General features: G+C 43.5%; 1 protein-coding gene across 2 annotated transcripts in view; it reads right to left on the minus strand.

The window, feature by feature from the left end:
* The window catches only part of DCUN1D1 (defective in cullin neddylation 1 domain containing 1), a 40,166-nt gene extending 26,522 nt beyond the window's left edge, over positions 1–13,644 (minus strand). Inside the window, exon 1 of one of the 2 annotated variants that reach the window (XM_060172026.1) lies at positions 13,551–13,644. Coding sequence is in view for 1 of the 2 variants with exons in the window: in XM_060172025.1 (XP_060028008.1) it covers positions 8,467–8,469 (3 nt within the window). In the remaining variant the exon portion in view is untranslated. Of the gene's footprint in view, positions 1–8,466; positions 8,621–13,550 lie in introns of those variants that run through there. The other variant, XM_060172025.1, reaches the window with a different exon arrangement.
* Positions 13,645–19,760: the final 6,116 nt, after the last annotated feature.

A 19,760-nucleotide genomic window follows, 5' to 3' on the forward strand; every position in this document is an offset into this window, starting at 1 on the left:
AATTGAGAGGGGTGGGGCAGACAGAAAGGGACAGAGACAGAGAGATACCTGCAGCCCTGCTTCACAAATACTTATGAAGCTTTCCCCCTGCAGGTGGGGACTGGGGGCTTGAACCTGGGTCTGTGCACACTGCAGTATGTGCGCTTAACCATACCACCACCTGGCCCCAGACTTTTCTCCTTTCAAATGTAAACAATTTTACATTCGGACTAAAATGCTCATTCAGCGTGCGTGTGTGCACAAACGCACAAACACACACACACACACACACACACACACGAATATAGGAATGGAACTTCCCTTGTGGGCTTTTTTTGAAAGAGAAAAAAGTGATTTTTTGGGATAAATAACTCAAAGGTGTTTAAAGTCCTTTCATATTTTATTTTTAAAGGTGGTTAAAATCTATAAGCAGGCAGTGAAAAATCAGGGCAAATGCTTACAGGTACAGGTTATGGTCAGAAAATGAACGTATACGTATATAATTTCAAAGAGTTAAGAGAAAAAACAAACCCTCAGTACTATTTACCTGTAAGCTTTTTATACTTCAAATGATAATTTAAAATGATTCCTTTTAAAAAGTGCTATATGTCTACTAAATCAAATGTGGAATGATACACTGTAAGAGCTAGGCAGTGTATACTCAATGATACATTTGAAATTTTTTTTTTTGCCTCCTGGGTTATCACTGGGGTTCGGTACCTGCACTACGAATCCACTGCTCCTGGCGGCCATTCTTTCCCCTTTTGTTGCCCTTGATGTTTATTGTTGTTGTTGTTATTATTGTTGTTGCTGTCGTTGTTGGATAGGACAGAGAGAAATCGAGAGAGGAGGGGAAGACAGAGAGGAGGAGAGAAAGACACCTGCAAACCTGCTTCACCGCTTGTGAAGTGACTCCCCTGCAGGTGGGGAGCCGGCGGCTCAAACCAGATCCTTACGCCAATCCTTGCACTTTGTCCCACGTGCTCTCAACCCGCTTCACTACCACCCAGCTCCCCCATTTTTTTTTTAAACCAGAGCACGGCTCAGCTCTGGCTTATGGTGGTGCAGGGGATTGAACCTGAGACTTTGGAGAGTCTGTTTGCATTACCATTATGTTATTACGTAACCCTGCCCTCCACTCAACTATTTATATTATGGAAATTCACATGAAAAAAAAGTTTTTGAGAATGTACACACATGAGATGTAAATAGGCTTTGTATGTTCTTAGTATTTTTCTCGAAAATGTTAAAAGATTTATGAGGGAAAGGAAGGCACAAAAACAAAGAAATGGAGAGAAAAATTCTGTTAGGGAATAAACCAGGCCCCTGGTATGCAAGCCCTGAGCTCCAGGGGCTAAGTCAGCTCTGAGCTGGTCCTCACTCACAGGTCTCAAGCAAAGATTTCCTTAACCGAAACGAAAAGATTTTCTCCTCTCATCTCTCCCAGAATTTCAAAAAATGACTACCACTGTAAATGGAGTAAATGTTTGATCTGGGTCTAGAGAAGGCTATTTATTTTATTTTATTTTTTAATTTAAGAAAGGAGACATTAACAAAACCACAGAATAAGAGGGGGTACAATTCCGCATAATTCCCATAACCCGATCTCCATATCCCATCCCCTCCCGATAGCCGAGAAGGCTATTTTAACTAATCAAATACTCGAGTTAACCTGGATATTTCAATTGATGCTCCCATTTTGCTTGAATTCCTAATAAGCAAGCAAAGCAGATCATCGCAAGTTGCTTCTCTTCACCATAAACACCCTTCTAAAGAAATCTTGAATTAGCCAAAAGATTACTTAGGTGAAAAGAAAACAAAAAATCCATGAGATTTTTTTTAAAGTTCCATACTTAAAGAACTTCGGTAATGACTGGCACTCAACAGTCATGCAATATTTGTTTCACAGAGAATAAATGATCCTTGAAAAATGTAACCTCCTAAGATTTGTTCTCTACTCAAATCTTAAATTCAGAAACATTAGAAACCTAAGAGTAGTAAGTAAATACTCGGAACACTTGTGGAAAAGAAAGAATCCTACCGTAACAATGGTAAGGTCATGCACTTTAGCTGATTCTTGCTGTTAAATGAAGGATTCAAATATGTAATACATCAGAAGGCTTTGGAGAATAATGGCTTAAAAGGCAGGCTGATCTTAGTCAGTAGAGCACATGCTTTATTACCATGAGGGAGGACAAGGGTCTGGGAGGCAGTCTCTCACCCTCTATTGGGGGGGGGTGTCAGGAATGATGGAATCACGTGGGCACGGGGAGTCACTTCACAGGTGATGAAGCAGGTGTGCAGGTGTTTTTTCTTTCCCTCTGTCTTCCCCTCCTTCCTTCATTTCTCTCTGTCCTATCTAACGACAACATCAATAACTACAACAACAATTAAAAAAAAAAAAAAAAGGGCAACAAAAGGGGGGGAAAAAAAGGCGGGCCTCATAATTTGGTGCTGGGAGAGGGCCAGACCTATATACCTGAGGCTCCTGGCGAGGTACCTGGGGCCACAAGTGCAAAGTGGAGTCCTGGCTTCTTTTTCTTTGATGTGAAACTATCTCATATGAAATAAAATACACTTTTGGAAAGAAAATTAAAGTAGATCTCTTGCTCGCCTTTTTTTTTTTTTAATTGCCCCACCAGGCTTGGTGTCTGGATTCCTGGAGGATATATTAGACTGTTGGAAAAGCAATGATGCACTTTTTCACAGAAAAATACATCATGTTAGAAAAACAGGCTGGGGATATGCATAGACCTGCCAACCCCCATGTCCAGCAGAGAAGCAATTACAGAAACCAAAACTCCCACCTTTGGCACCCCATAAAGAATTTTGGTTCATACTCCCAAGTGGGGGGAGACGTGACAGGGGAAGGTGACCAGAGGGCCCTGAACTCCATCAGGACCCAGAGAGAGAAGAGGAAAAAGGGAGGGACGTTTGGATGTAGTAACAGGTGTGTATGTGACTTGGAAAGGAAGAGAAGATGGGACCATGGAAAACAAATGGGTAAATATATGCAAGTATAGACAGACAGTTGTCAAAATAATAGTTCACCCATGTCTGCAACCTTAGAACTGATGTAGCTTCCAATGGAGGGAATGGATGTACCACTGTTGTCTTATCACCAATAAAATTAAATAAAAAAAAAAAAAAAAGGAAGGCAGGACCATAAGAAAAAATAGGCAAGGAGGTGGCACACGTCACAATGCACAAGGACCCAGGTTCGAGTCCCCGGTCCCCACCTGCAGGTAGAAAGCTTCATGAGTGGTAAAGCAGGGCTGCAGGTGTCTGTCTCTCTTCCTCTCTATCCCACCCTTCCCTCTGGATTTCTGGCTGTTTCTATCCAATCAATAAAAAGATAATAATAAAAAAGTTTTTAAAAAAATGAGTCAACTCATATCTGTGATTGGAAGAACTACTGCAGTTTCCAGTGGAGGAATGGGGACACAGAAAGCTGGTGGTGACAACAGCATGGAATTGTACCCCTATTTATTTTGTAATTTTCTAAGTCAATAATAAGAAAAAAGAAAAATGCATTATGACTTTTCTGACAATCAAATCCACACACGTACACAAATATATATACACACACATATAGGGGATAAAGACAAAAATGAGAGAGGAGAGGGAGAGAGACACTTGCAGCACTGCTCCAACACTCCTGAAGCTCCCCTCCTGTAGGTGGGGAGCAGGGGCTTGTGCCAGGGTCCTCGCACATGTAAACGCGTGCGCTCTACAAGGCGCGCCACACCTGGTCCGTCCATCTCTTAGGGTTTATAACACAGACAAGCGGCTTAGTGGTTAGGTGCTAATTCCATGAAATGGGCTCAACAAAGTATTAAAAGACACTTTAGTGGCTTTTTTCCCCTTTCCCTTTTGCTTTTTCTTAGGGGAGGTGTACGTATCTCAAGTGATTAGGTAAACAGCAAGTGCATTAGAGCTTGTCTGAATCCCATTCGAAACTGTCTCTCCATCAGGCAGCGTGGCTGATACTGTCACAATGAACAACACGTACTGAGGTTTACAAGGTGAGCTTTTCAGATTTTCATTCATGACCAGTGTATAAGGCCATAATTTGTCAACTGGCTTAAATGAGATTTTTTTTTTAATTTGGGGGAGAACCACTACCACCACATGAATTAATCTTATATTCAACTTTTTTAAAAAACTATACATGCCAAAAGGGCCTTATTCATTACTTAAATGTTGATGTGGGATCATTTGATTTGTTATGGAAACAACTACGTCACCATTCAATGTGGCCCATTATGATAAGAACCCAGAATGAAGCTAGTAATAATTTTCTAAGCCTGTACACACTGAGAATGGGGGAGGGGAGACAGCTCACGCAGCAGTGTACACTTTACCATGCACGACCAGCTGGGCTCAAGGCCCCTGTACCACCACGCACAGCGAAAGCCTCACACGCAGTAGTGCAGCAATGCTGTGGTTCTCTCCTCAGTGTCTCCTTTCTGTCTCAATATGATACTGAAAAGGTATTGGGGGGAGGCTGGCCAGGCAGACCCTGCCTATCCCCACTCCTCACTCAGGCCTCTTCCGCTCTGATGCCTGACAGGGTCCCACCCCCTGCCCCTACACACACACACACACACACACACACACACACACACACACACACACACACACACACACACTGATCTGGTCACACTGGTTGGTGTCACTGTTCCTCAAACTCTCTCCCCACCAAATTTCTTCAAGGCTTGATCCTTCATCTCCTACTCTGCTCAAAATTCATCTCAGCACTGGTGCAGACACCATCTTGCAACCCTAACCCACTGTGCCCAAGCACCCCCAATATCCTACACTAACACTGCTGTTATCCCTCCACGACACTTAACTTCCCAAGAAAATTTCTATTGTAAGGGTTAAAAAAAAAAAAAGAAATTTTCTACTATGTTTACTATTTGTCTCAGTGCTTCACTGTAGCCCTCACTGCACCCATGCCCCTCCCCCACCTCCAGACCCTCAGTATCTAGAACTGTATCTACACACAGTAGGCTTGAGTGTAAACACTGAAGTGAAGGAAAGAGCCCTAATCTACTTGTGGATGTGCGAAAGAATATTAAACAGTGGTCTGGGAGGTGGCACAGTGGATGAGGTCCCAAGTTCAATGCCTGGCAGCACATATACCAGATATATACCAGCAAATAAATCCCCTATATTTCTCATTAATAAATAAAATTTTAAAAATAATTGCTTTTTTAAAAAAAAAAGAATATTAAACAAGTTCTCAAAGGAGAACCTTTGAACAGACCACCATTCATTTGAAGTTATAAGTTCTGATGGTTTCTTGAAAACACGTTTTGCTATGAAAAGCATGCTAACTAATCTCTTAATTAATTTGAGTTTTTTATTTAAAATATTCCTTAATAGCTGTTTTCCTATGAATAATTAATATAGTTTCAAATTCAATTTTCAGTCATTTTTCTAGATCTCAAGTGAGCTAAAAGATTTCTATGTGCCACAAATACTGGCCAAAATAGCAAGCCAGAAGAAAATAGTTTCACTTCTGCAATTAACAACTTAGCACATTTGAACCTCAAAACCTCGATTCTCAATTTCTTCTTCTGCAAAGGGAAGAAGAGTAAGCGCAAGGACCAGCTTAAGGATCCCAGTTTGAGCCCCCAGCTCCCCACCTGCAGGGTAGTCACTTCACAAGCAGTGAAGCAGGTCTGCAGGTGTCTATCTTTCTCTCCCCCCCTTTGTCTTCCCCTCCTCTCTCCATTTCTATCCTAGCCAACAAAAATATTAACTACAACAACAACAACAACAAAAAAACAAGGACAACAAAAGGGACTAAATATTAAAAAAAAAAAAAAGAAAAAAGAAAATTATAAAATATCTGTATTTAAGTTTGTGTGTATATGTGTGTGTGTCTGTGTACTGGAACTCAAGACAGTCTCAAACTCCTAAACACTTAATAGTTTGAACATAAGGCCTAGGAGATGTAATAAGAGGCTGGATTTTTAAGCACAGGTCCCAAGATTGAAACCCAGCATATGCCAGTGATGCTCTGGTTTTTTTTCTCTCTTCCTCTCAATAAATAAATCTTTAAAAAAAAAAAGAAAGAAAGAAAGAAGAAAAGTAGTAGTAACAGGAGAGTATCGAAATTTGGAGTTCTTTTTATGTTAGATGTTAACTGAACAACTTTTGTCCTTACATAAAATATTTCAGATAATGTATCATTTAAGCTTATCTTGGAGTTGACAATAGAAATAGACCAGTATACACACCAGAAAACTGAAAACAGCATAAAAATCATTAAGAAACAACTTTAAGATATATTTACAATGAAAAACTATAAAATTCTTACGGACTAATACTTCTGTCAGGGCCCACTGTGGTTAAGTTTCTGAGCACTTAACAGGAACAGTGACATGAATTCAGTCACAGAAAGTTTTAGCAATATCCTATCACTACTCCTATCATATGAAATATGGCTAAATTTCCAAGTTAGCTGGTGTGTGTTTGGGGGTAGGGGGGCAGCCCCAGGCTAACTTTTAAAACATTTAATTCTGATAGAGACCAAGAGAGAGATCATACAGCACTAAAGCTTGGTCCCCGAGTGGCTTTTTCCCTGTGCCACGGTGTTCCCACGAGGTACCAGGGCTAGAACCCAGGCCCAGTCCACAGCAAGCATGCACTGACCTCCCACGCCCACTCAGGAGAACCTCTGAGGCTGGGGTTCAGTAGGAGAGCTCAAGACATAAAAAAAGAGTGAGATTTAAAGTTCCATCATCAGTGCCAGAGTGATGCTCCCTCTCTCCCTCTCAGTAAATCTTAAAGAAAGCATAAAAGTTTTTTAAAGTTCCACTCCTTGTTAAAACTCTCATATGAACCACATAAAGGTTGATTTCCTGGACAGGTGATGAGGTTCATCAAGACCGTGGATTTTAGAGGATGATTCTGATTTGTAGACTATTACCCTATTACCAAGAGAACACATATCCGTCCTCTCGGTGTTTACCAGGGAGTTATATTTCATTCCTTCCAGCTTACTACTCAATATCCTTGCCAGGAGTGTGGACTCTTTAGGCTCAATGTCTGTAACAGTCAAAATTCTTAAGCTAGAAACTGAAAATGAGTGGGTCTCTTGAATATTGTCCTGATCAATCCAAACACTGACCTGTGGTGGTTTCCATACAAACAAATCAATGGGAATGACTACGGACATGACTACAGGGTATAAATTTAAAGACACAGCAAACTGAACCATATATTGACACATGACATTTAAAAAAAAAAAAAAAAAGACTCCCAAGGAGGAGGCTGGTGAGTGTTATTCAGCAGAAATAAGACCAACTAAAGAATAAAACGAAAAGATGCTGGGGTGTGTGTGTGGTGTGGTGGTGGGGGGGGTGTTCTCTTCAGCACCCTCCTCAAAGTGGCTTTGACAATGCTCCATGAGCAAAGGGACAACAATACCTTTTTTTTTTTGCTATCCATTCATACAGTAATGTGCATGGAATCCGACTCCTGCCCATGCTACAGAATGCCAAACACTGGTCCGGGAAAACCAGTGGAGCCCAACAGAGTCAGGTACTTCGTAGCCCACATGTCAACAGGTCACTAGGACTCTCCCTGCCTGCCTGCCTGCCAGCTCGGAAAACTCCCCTCCATCCCACCCCCCAGCAAAAGATAGACAACTTACAGACCGCTCTTAAAAAGATCACCAGTGATCTTTAACCGGCAGGATAAAACCACTACTTCTCCCACCCCAGCAAGAAAAAAAAAAAAAAAAAAAAGCATGTATTTCTACGAGCTGGAAAGGTAGCGAGTCCGTGTGTCTCCCAATTTTTTGAAGCGAGAACAGGTTGCACTTCCGTACTGCTCCCCGCCCCCCGCCCGGGGTCCCCACTGCTCAGCGGAGGGAAATGGAACCTCCGCCGCCGGCCGGGGAAACTCCGGCCCCGGAGCGGCCGGGGCGCGGGCAGCGGGGACGGAGCGGCAGGGCGGCCGCCCGGGCGAGCGCAGCGGCGGGGAGGCTCGGGGGCGCCGGCGCGGGCGACGCGGAGGAGGAGGAGCGGGGCGCCGCCGAGTCCTCCCCACTGCCGGGCCCGCGGGGGAGCCCGGCTCCGGGCGGGGTGGGGGGGCTGCTCACCCGGAACCCCGACCCGGGTCCCGGCCAGACACAATGGAGCCGGCGAGGGGCCCGACCCGGCCGGGCCGTTGCCCCGTCCCCTCCCCCCGCCCAACGCCTCCCCCTCCCCGGGCCGGGCCTCCGGGGTCTCCCCGCGCCCCAAACTCCCGGGGCTCCCAACTAGGCCCGGCTGCCTCCGCCTCCTCGGCGCTCGCGTAGCGGCGGCGCCCGGGCGGGAAGGGGCGCAAGGCGGCAGAGGCGGGCGGGAGCGCCGCGCCAGGGGTCGGGACGCGGGCCTCGGGCCGGGCCGGGCGGCGGGCGGCGGGGCGGGGGCCGGGCGCGGGTGCGCGGCGGGCGGCCCCGGGCGGCGGGCGGTCGCGGTGCCTCACCATGTTGGTGTCCTCCAGGCCGCTCCCCTCCTCCTCCGGCTCCGCAGCGAATGGACGGCGGCGGCGGCGGCGGCTCCTCTCACGGGCTCGCCGGGCTCCCGCTCATGCGCAGTGCGGGGCGGCCCGGCGCGGCCCGAGGAGGCAGCCCCGGGGCCTCGGGAGGCGGAGGCGCTGCGGCGGGCGGCGAAGGGCCGGCGCGGGGCTGCCCCGGGGCGCGGGTTCCCCGGGCCGGGGGCGCTGGCGAGCGGGGGGACGCTGCTGACATCCTCCGCCGCGGGGCGGGCTGGCGGGCAGGAGCCGGGGCGCCCCCCTCCCGCGTCCTCCGCGCCGCTTCCGCCTCCAGGCGCCCGGGTTCGAGCAGAGGCGCGCGGCCGGCAGTCTGCACAGCCAGGGCCGGCTGCCGGAACGGGACCGCGGCGCTCCAACCTCCCCAAGCCACCCCGTCTTTTATATATTTATTCAAAAGCAAGAAAACAGTGAAAAAGAAAACAAAAAGTCTACCTCCTCCCCGTTCCTTTTATTCCGTTTTCCCTCCACTTCTAGCACCCGGGCTTTAGCAGGTCACCACGTGGACACACCAGAGGAGACTTAGCTGGGGGAGGGGAGGGCTTCTTTGTGGCCAGGACCACCCTACCCCACACTGCCAGGCCGCGGGGAGACCCCTGGAACAGCCCTGGGGTGCCCTCTGGGAACTCAGGGTTCAAGGCCCACACTTGCAGCAGGTGGCTGTTGAACCCTGCAAAGCTAAGTTTGGGGGAGTTAACTGGGCAACTCAGTTTGGGGGAGTTAACTCGGCAACTGCTAGGCTGCTCTTGTACTTGGTTCAAAGTCTGGTGGATTTGCACGGTACCAAAATCCTGAGCTGGACAGGGGATGGACAGCCGTGCTTCAAGAAGGGACAACAGCCTTTGGTGGTCCCTGTCCTGAAGAAACTGACTCCCCAATGTAAGAGATGGAACAGGTCCACACACAAAGGACGGAAATAAGACAACTGAGTATAGACAGACCTGGACAGAAAGTCGCCTAAGACCAAGACAGGAGTTCAGATGTGTTTGAGAAAAGGACCAATCTATTGTGTCCCCATCGCACCTTCTGCTCCCAACACAGGCAAATGCTACTAGATCAACCTCATAACTTCAGTCTTTAAGTCATAGCAAGGCAACAAAACTTTAACTCTCGAGTGCCTCGAAAGCTCTCCCTGAAGCCAACCATATGCAGAATTTCTTGGAACTCGTATCAAACACCCCTAACCACCACAGGCCTTGTTCCACTGTTTCCACCAATGTTTGTTGTCACATACTTAGGAGCCACCCTGCTTGCTAAGGCTGGGAAGACCTCTCTGGGATAGGCCAGGTCTGATCTTATTCAGCAAATCTGATGTCTTTTTCTGTAGCTATAAAGCTTAGATGGTCTCCAGAAATTTCCCCTGGCATTTGACCGGGGACATTAACACCAAGAGTCTTAATGCGGAGGACTTGCTGTTTCTTCTTCCTTGAATTTCTTCATTATCCTTTTTTTTTTTTTTTGTAAAGACAGAGGGAGAGTGAGTCAGTGGAAGAGATCACAGCACCAAAATTTCCTTCAGTGCAATGGGAGTCGTGCCCAAACCTGTGTCATACACATGGCAAAGCAGCACACTGTCCAACTGAGCTATTTCGCCAGCCCTCCATCATCTCCCATGATCCCCCTTCTACGTTTCCTTCTCCTTCTGTGACCGTTCTATCTTGCTGAATCAATTCTCTCTGGGTATTTCACATGTCAGACTTCCCAGATCACTTCTGAATCTTTTCTTGTATGCAACCTGCATCATGTCCTCACTCACCTCACAAAGTCTACATGAGGATTATAGGTAGAAAAGTCCCAAGTCTTGCCATCCAGGTCTGTCTACCAAGTCAGTGGTGGGCCTGTACATGAGTTTCGATCACTCTACAAGCCGCCCAAGTCTTAACAGATCCAAGCCTCATTACCAAACTCATTTTTTTTCTCTCATCTTTTTACCAGCTCATCCAAAGTAGAAATCTGAGTTGTTCATAACACCTTCTAAATAATTTCCCTTTATCTAATTGATCATGTCTGTCAGTTTTATCTTGTAAATAACTTAAATCTGTGCTCTTGCCAGAATGTGACCATAGAGATTTTACTATGTTCTCTCATCAGGAACCTCTTCACTAATCTGGCTTTTAGTTACTTTTCTTTAATACAACTTTGAACTGTTTCCCTAAAATTTACCAGGGAGGACTGAGCGATGGTACATCCAGTTGATCACACAGATTACCATCTGCAGGGAGGAAGCTTCACAAGTGGTGGAGTAGGGGTACAGGTGTCTCTCTTTCTCTCTGCCTCCTTAATATCCCCTCCCCTCTCAGTTCTCTCTGTCCTAGCTAGTAAAATAGAGAAAAATAAAAGGGAAAAAATGGCTGCCAGGAGTGGTGGGTTCATAGTGCCAGCATGGAGCCCCAGCAACAAACCTGGTAGCAATAAAAAAAAAGATAAAATAAATATTTTACCAAATCTTCATAAACATGAGCCGCTTAGCTGTGGCATAAAGGTTCTTTCACCATAGTCTGTACACTCACCCTGCCATTTCCCAACTTCCACATAAAGGCACCTCATACTTCAGTTTTAGCAAGTCAAGTCTGCCACCCTCCTTCTTGTCTCCTTGCTCTTAGCCTGCCGCTGCCGACACACTAGCAAATACTGAGGACATCCCAATCACCATGCATTGTTCTAAACCTCACTCACATAACCCTTGCTTCAGGTCCATGAGCTGTGCTCCATGATTATGCCCATTCCACAGAGAAACTGGACAATGGAAAGGTTAAATAGCATGTCTGTGATTCCTTGAGTGGCAAATAGCAGAACAGGCATCCAAGCCCAGATAATGTGCCTGATACTGAGACTATTCTCTCAGCCTCTACACTATGTTCTGCCAAGAACTCATACTCAACTCACAGACCGTCATCTCTGTAATTGTCTCCTGACCTCATCATCCCTGGGTTCCAGCAGTTAGGCATGGTTCTCATCTGCACTTCTGTGACACCCTGTGTACAATTCTGTTTCACTTATGACATCATAGGAAGATAATTTCCTTGCATGAATGTGTTTCCGCCTGATTCTGCTGCTCCAGGTCAGAGACTTAGTTACACACATTTTCAAGTTTTCACTGTCAAAACTCATGACATGGATGACATATAGGAGCTACATGGCAATAGTCAGAGAAATGAAAAAGAGGATATCTAACTGATGCCTGTTGATCTGCCTTAAAGCTTGGGCTATAGGGGTGAGAGTGTTTTGTAGACACCTATCAGGGGGAGGTGAGAAATTGTTCCCATGTATCAACAACTGTACTGTAAGCCATTATCCTCTCAATAAAATGGATTTTTTTTTTTTTTTGCAGGGGGAGACTGTGTCTCTATTCTTTGTTATTTTAATGGAATGTCTGTCCTCCTTGGCAGATGTATCTTCTACCATATGGCCAGATGGTAAATGTAGTAGCGACTGTACCCATTGCTGCAATTCCAAGCGCCAGTACTGAATGTGAAATGGAGAATTCTTACTCAATCATCATTATTGAATGAGGAAAACATCTGTTAAAAACTGTCCTTAGTTACTTTTAAAATTAAAAAGTCTTGAAGATGAAACATGAATTATAAACATTTGATTGTTGGGTATTTATCAACATGTTCATATTATCTACCATGAAGTTTCAAATATTTAAGACTTAGGTTTTTTTCAACAACAAAATTTTTAAAGATAATTTCCTGTATTGACAATCTCAATACAAGAATAAGACAGAAACATCTAACTGAAGGGATATATATATTCAATATAAATCTATAGCTACACAGATGCATTACTATGACTTTTTTTTTCAAGTGAGAACATGCAACTGCTTGAAATTGTAGCTTCAGATACTTTAAATTGTTAGAGTTCAAATATGAAATGAAGGATTCTATACTTTTTAAAAAATCTGACTTTTCACAAAGAGAAAGACCAAAAGTAAGCTGAAAAGACAGATTGCTAACATTTCTGGTAGATCGTCTAGCTAAAATTAAGCCTGCAGGGTAGCTATGTATTCACAGTTACAGTTCAAATACAGTAGTCTGGGATCCACAACTACCACCCTCCTACATTTAACTTGGGTGAACTCAATTTGCCCAACATTTACAGAAACGTACTTATTAAATTCCAGCTTGCCTATTTATAAATGTAGGAAAGTAGCTGAGTGTGACCAATGCAGCTTATTTTGAGTAAAACATGGCACATGGATTTTATCATTTCCAAAGTATAATTTTCTTTTTAAAGGATAAATCAGAAAGAATCAGTTCTCAGGATCCAGGATGGAATCTGGTATAGTTGCAAGAAGTCTAATGTATGGGCCAATGAGCTCACTTGGGTAGTGTACTGCTTCTGCTTTGGTGTGTGTGTGTGTGTGTGTGTGTCCATCCCAAATTTGAGCTCAGCCCACACTACACTGAAAGAAGATTTGGTACTGTGTTCTCTTTCTCTCACACTCTCTTTCTCTGTCTCTAATAAATAAATAAATAATAGAAGGAAGAAAGTCTACTATGAGTGTTTGTCCCAAGTTAACCCCAAACTTACCAGAGTAAGGAAAGAAATAGCTCCCTGCTCCCTGATAAATATTACAAGGGAGCATCCCGGGAGATGACACCCTCAAGCATGAGATCTTGTGTTCAGTCCCAAGTAGTGCATGTGTGAGAGTGATGCTTTGATTCATCCTCTCTCCTCTCTCTCTCTCTCTTTCTCCTTAGTTCTTAATGATAATTCTTTTTTTAATTACCAGGGCAAAAAATACTTTTTTTTTACTGTACTTTCTCTCTCCCTTTTTATCTCCACCCCCATCTCAATTTCTCTCTGTCCTATTGAATATAAAAAAGAATTACCAAGGGAGCCAAAGAAATCTCCAACAGACTAGGGCTTCTGCCCTACATTTTAAACCACTTGAAGAGGAATCCTTATTCAGAGCAAAGAGAGAAACTATGAGGATCATCTCTAGGACACTAGACAACATAATTCTCCCAAAACAAAACACTATTCTTAAATAGGAAAATGGGCATAATCACCAGAGCCAGTCTGTCACCTCAAGGTACATGTGGACCTGTTGATTTTAGCTGCTCCACACTCATGGTAGAGGAATGGACTTGACTGAGGTAGCAACTGAGACTGGAGATCCAGCAGTGGCTAAATAAGACCATCACTGATGATGTCACAATGACTCACTACCCCAGGTGTACATCCTGGACCTCTCTGGGCAGTCCTATTGGTCCCTCCTACATGAGGCTGCAGGTCAATTGTGGAGGATGTGTTTCTTGAAATCATTATAATCGAAGCATTTCTTCTGGTAGCAGATTAGATGATTCTCTAGAAATGGGAGTGTTTTCCCCTCGACACCAACCATAGCATTTTCCACTGATGACAGGAAACACTAGTACTGAATCAGTACCTTATCTCCTACTTTTATTCAGTGGCTAGTGCATAAGGCATACAGACTGAACTGAGATTTGGTATTCTCAATCCCGAAATGAGAAAATTGGGTTGAATTGTAGTACGTATATCACACCCTATTTTGCTTTGACTTCTTGGTAGAGTATAGAGAATTGTCCTCAAAGATCAGAAAACTTTGACCAGTCTCATTCATTTCTTTTTCTTAAAAATTTTTATTTTATTTATGATAGAGACAAATTAAGAGGGAAGGTGGATGTAGGAAGGGAGACAGAGAAGACCTGCAGCACTGCTTCACCACTCATCCTCTTGTGGGGACTTTGAGCTTGAACTTGGGTCTTTGTACACTATTACATGAGTGCTCTCTCCGGTGTCCCATCACCACCCAGGCTCTCATTTATTCGTTTCTGAGTGTATAGAGCACGGAAAATAGATCTGTCTGGCAAATCAAATCAAAACCACAAATGTTAAGTACATACAATTTAAAAAATTCTAATAATGACACCTCAAGTAAAAAGAAAAATTGTTTTGCCTATTGGTTCCATTTTGTGAAGTTGAGGGAAGGTGAGAGGTTGCTCACATGCAGTTCCACCTCTCCCAGCCACTTTTTCATTCAGATAGAGACAGACATACAGAGGGAGAGACAGCACAGCACTGGAGACTTCCATAGTGTCATAGAAATCACCCCCCCCCAATTTGGTGCTGGGGCTTGAAGTCTGCCATTGGCCTGGTGAAGCACCAGCCTCCCACCTTCCACAGTGAACTATCACACCAACTCAACTTACCTATTTTCAATTTTTAACTTGTTTTGTCATATTTGATTTAACTGAAGATAGCCACAGTATCAGTATTTCAGAATGTACTCACTAGAAAATACTATGGAGACTATTTACATTTCCCCCCTATTAGGCCTTTGCAATCTGGTGAGTACTTTACGCTTAAAATTTTTAATATTGAGGGGGTAGATAGCATAATGGTTATGTGAAGAGACTCCCAGGTTCAGTCTCCCTCACAGCCATGAACCAGAACTGAACAGTGCTCTAGGAAGAAAAGAAAAGAAAAAAAAAAGAAAAAGAAAAAATAATGACCAAGGTTCCAAAATTTTTAACTTGGACTAGTCACATTTTAAGTACTCAGTGGCCACAGATGGTCAGACCTAGGCAGTAGATGCTTAGCAAATGGAAGTTGTGAAATAAATGAAATAAATGAAGCCTAAAGCAAAACTGAGCTATATCTATATGTAGCCAACAGCAAGCCTAAAGCACTTAGCATTTGGAAAGCTAGCATAGTTCAACTGGAGAGAATAATTGACAAGAAGACAATAAGAATCTGCTTGAAATGTACATGCTAATTGCATATTTAAGTATATATGGAATTAAGATTATCCCCTATGCATGGGATGAATGTTTTCAATTTGTATGATTAAGAAGGTCACTCGTCCCATGGCATAAAGTGCAAGGACCGGGGTAAGGATACGGGTTCGAGCTCCCTGCTCCCCAACTGCAGGGGAGTCGCTTCACAGGTGGTGAAGCAGGTCTGCATGTATGTATCTTTCTCTCCCCCTCTGTCTTCCTCTTCTCTCTCCATTTCTCTCTATCCTCTCCAATAACAATGAATGACATCGTCATCAGCAACAATAATAACTACAACAATAAAACAAGGGCAACAAAAATGGGAAAATAAATTAAAAAAATAAAGATCACTTGTATAAATTTGTAGGTAAGTACCAAGCACCAAGAATTTGCCTGTAAGAAACCAGCATACTTTAATGATGGCTCTTACTACCAGGCCACCTCACCTCCTGAGGCCCTAGTCAGGGAATCCTGGGCTCTCCACATAGACATGATGGACCTAGACCTCTAACAGACCACTTTCTCCACTATCACTGGTCATCTCCACCAGGAACAACGTAATAATGGACCCCTTTGTGGAGCCCTATAGAAAGGACCTTATTGTGAATAAACAATGGTAGGGACTACCCCATTCTCTGAAGATAGGTTGGACCAAAATCCCTTACCACTCGAGGAAGATGGATCCAGCAATGAGTGCAGCCTAGAATGTTCCTAGCTATGACTACTGAGTGCAAGCTTAGACCTACAGGGATGCAGAGGTTACATAGTCTTGTGCTGAATATGGACCCCAGATCAAATCAATGGGGTTTACAGTTAATAATATTTATATAATTCTCCCATACTTGGGAGCTATTCTCTTTCCCTCATCTAGCTTTCTAGTTCTATTTCCAACTCTGATGCCATCTCCCCAGACAATACCTTTGTTCCACCTGCATGTTAGCTCTAGGGCTCAGGCAAAAAGTGAGTAAAGTCATGAACCTCTTGGAATAAATATACCTAAAATAGACCTACTAGCTTTTTCCAGAGTGGAGACCCCAAATATCATCTGCTATTTTCTTGCCTTTAGGTTCCTGATTATTAAAAGATTTGTTCTTTATTATCTTGGTGAATTTTTAGACACCAAGTTGCAGATGCTACCGTATGCCAACCTGACTTCCCTAGGCCGATGACCTGACCAATGCACCCTGGAACCATACCTCCCCAGAGCCCTGCCCCACTAGGGAAAGATAGAAACAGGCTGGGGAGTATGGATTGACCTGCCAACACCCATGTTCAATGGAGAAGCAATTAAGGAAGCCAGACCTTCCACCCCATAATGACCCTTGGTCCATGCTCCCAGAGAAATAAAGATTAGGAAAGCTTTCAAGGGAAGGAATAGGATACGGAACTCTGGTGGTAGGAATTCTGTGGAATTTTACCCTTCTTATGGCCTTGTTGATATTTTTTATTTTATAAATAATTTCTTTAAAACAGTGAAAAAATAGAGCAAAAAACATCATAGCAAAATAAATAAACAACCAACTGAACAAAAAACATCGTAGTAGCAAGGCTTCCTTCAGTGTACTGGGGCTCAGACTCTAACTTTGGGCCAGGGAGGAAGCATAGTGGCTTGTGCATCAGATTTCCATGCCTGAAGCCCTAGAGTCAATGCCAACCATAAGCCAGAACTGAACAGTATTCTGATCTCTCTATCTCTCTCTGATTAAAATAAAATGTTTTTAATTTTAAAAAAGTATTTTCAACATCAGAAAAAAAATAATTTTCCTCTCTTTGAATATGCCATCATCCTGTCAAATATGATTTCTGTGCAATATTTTTTTCAGTTGAAACAAGACATAAGAAACATACAGGAATACATTTCATTAATACTTTGTATAAAAATTTGAGAGATTTTTATATTTATTTATTTTCTTATGATTATGATTAATTATTATTATTTGCCCCCACACCAGAGTTACCACTGAGACTCTGTACCTGCATGATAAAACTACTGCTCCTGGCAGGGATTTTTAAAAAACTTATTCTTTCTGGGGGTCGGGTGGTAGCGCAGCAGGTTAAGCGCACGTGGCGCAAAGCACAAGAACCCGCGTAAAGATCCTGGTTTCAGCCCCCGGCTCCCCAGCTGCAGGGGAGTCGCTTCACAGGCGGTGAAGCAGGTCTGCAGGTGTCTGTCTTCCCCTCCTCTCTCTATTTCTTTCTGTCCTATCCAACAAAGAACAACATCAACAATAATAGTAATAACCACAACAACGCTACAGCAAGAAGGGCAACAAAAGGGGGAAAAATGGCCTCCAGGACCAGTGGATTCATGGTGCAGGCACTGAGCCCCAGCAATAACCCTGGAGGCAAAAAAAAAACTTATTCTTTCTTTTTATTTGATAGGACAGAGAAATTGAGAAAGGATGCAAAGAGAGAGAGAAAGAGATGCTTCTCTACTCATGAAGTTTCACCCCTACAGATGTGACCCAGGGATCTGAACCCATGTCTTGTGCATGCTAATATGTACTTACAGGGTACACCAGTTTTGAGGTATTTTTAAGAATTATTTCATTACCAACAAAAAAAGAATTATTTCACTACATATAAAAGTAAGACTTTAATTAGAGGCAGAGAGGAAGAGAGGGACAAGATAGAAGCCTTATATGGTACATGTGGCCCCAGGGATCAAACCGGGAACCTTGGGTATGCAAGGCTAATGCTCTGCCTGCTGAACTAGCTCCCAAGCCTCAGAGGTGATGTATTTTTTGAGGCCTATTTAGTACAAAAGTAATGTCTCTTTCTCCATTTCCTTCAAGATGGGTCAACCTTTTCAAAGAAATTATTTTGAATGATTGAAGAGAAAAGAACATGGTGAAGGAGACTTGTATAAATATTATAAAATGTAAAAAAAGTTAACATCCGGGGAAGGATAATCCTATAGTATTGTGAAAGACAAGAAAACTGGTAGAATACTGAAATTGAGAGATTAGCACTTTGACACTAAATGTGGCATAGGAAGAAGTCAGAGGAGGGGTCTGAAGATGTTTAAATGGACTCGTCCTTGGTGGGAGTCCTGGAAGAACCCAACAGAACATTGGGGGGAAAGACATGATTTTAGAAAAGATCTTTAGAGATAAAATGAAATGTGGTCACTCTTCTAAAACTAATTTATTTGTTTTTTAATGTATTATCCTTATTTATTTATTTATTTATTTATTGGATAGAGACAGCCAGAAGTCAAGAGGGAAGGGGGAGATAGGGAGAGAGACAGAGAGACACCTGCAGCCCTGCTTCACCACTTGCAAAGCTTTCCCCCTGCAGGTGGGGACCAGGGGCTCGAACCTGGGTGCTTGTGCAGTGTAACATGTGCGCTCATCCAGGTGCATCACCACCTGGCCCCTGATTTTATTTATTTTTTTAGTTGACAGGACAGAGAGAAACTGAGAGGGGAAGATGAGATAGAGAGACACTAGCAGTAAGACCTGCTTCTCTGCTCATGAAGCTTTCTCCAGGCCTTGACCCCTGGTCCTTGAGCATGGTGAAGTGGTGAAGTGGTGAAGTTTGCGTTCAACCAAGTGCTCCACCACCTAACCTGCCCCCCCTTTAATTTATTTGAATTTTTGATTTAATAATGGTTTATAAAAATCATAAGATTGGGAGTCGGGCAGTAGTGCAGCGAGTTAAGAACACATGGCAGGAAGCACACCGACCAAAGGATCCCGGTTCGAGCCCTGGCTCCCCACCTGCAGGGGAGTCGCTTCACAGGCAGTGAAGCAGGTCTGCAGGTGTCTGTCTTTCTCTCCCCCTCTCTGTCTTTCCCTCCTTTCTCCATTTCTCCCTGTCCTATCCAACAACAATGACAACAATAATAACTACAACAATAAAACAACAAGGGCAACAAAAGGGAATAAATAAATATTTAAAAAATCGTAAGATTACAGGGATATAGCTTCATACCACACCCACCACTACAGTTCTTTCCTTACCCACCCCAGAACCACCATAGATTCTACAAAATTTTTGCGATAGTTTAGCTTTCTTTTTTTTCCCCCTCTTTCCTTCTTTCTTTCTCTCTTGTTTTCTTCACGTTCATGTGATTCAATTCTTTTTACTGTAATTATGAGTAAAACCATCCAGTAGCAGTCTCTCAGAGAAATGCAGATCATTTGGTAACAGATACAGACTATAGCACCAAGAGTCCTTGAACACAAAGAACTGAAGGATAAAACTTCTTGACTTCATCTCTTCTCCTCTCACATTTTATAAAATGCATGAGCCAGGGGGTGGCAAGTAGCACAATTATTATGCAAAAAGCCTTCATGCCTAAGGCTCCAAGGTTTCCGGTTTAATACTAGGAAACACCATAAACGAGAGCTGTAAAAGTCCCCAGTGAAAAGAATACAAACAAAAGAAAGAGAAAAGAAGAAAGAAAAGCTGGGTTAGGGGATGAACTCAAGGCCTTCTGTATACAGGATGCTACTGTGCTATCTCAAGGCCTTC

This window comes from Erinaceus europaeus, chromosome 14 (genome assembly GCF_950295315.1).
Source record: "Erinaceus europaeus chromosome 14, mEriEur2.1, whole genome shotgun sequence".
NCBI lineage: Eukaryota > Metazoa > Chordata > Mammalia > Eulipotyphla > Erinaceidae > Erinaceus > Erinaceus europaeus.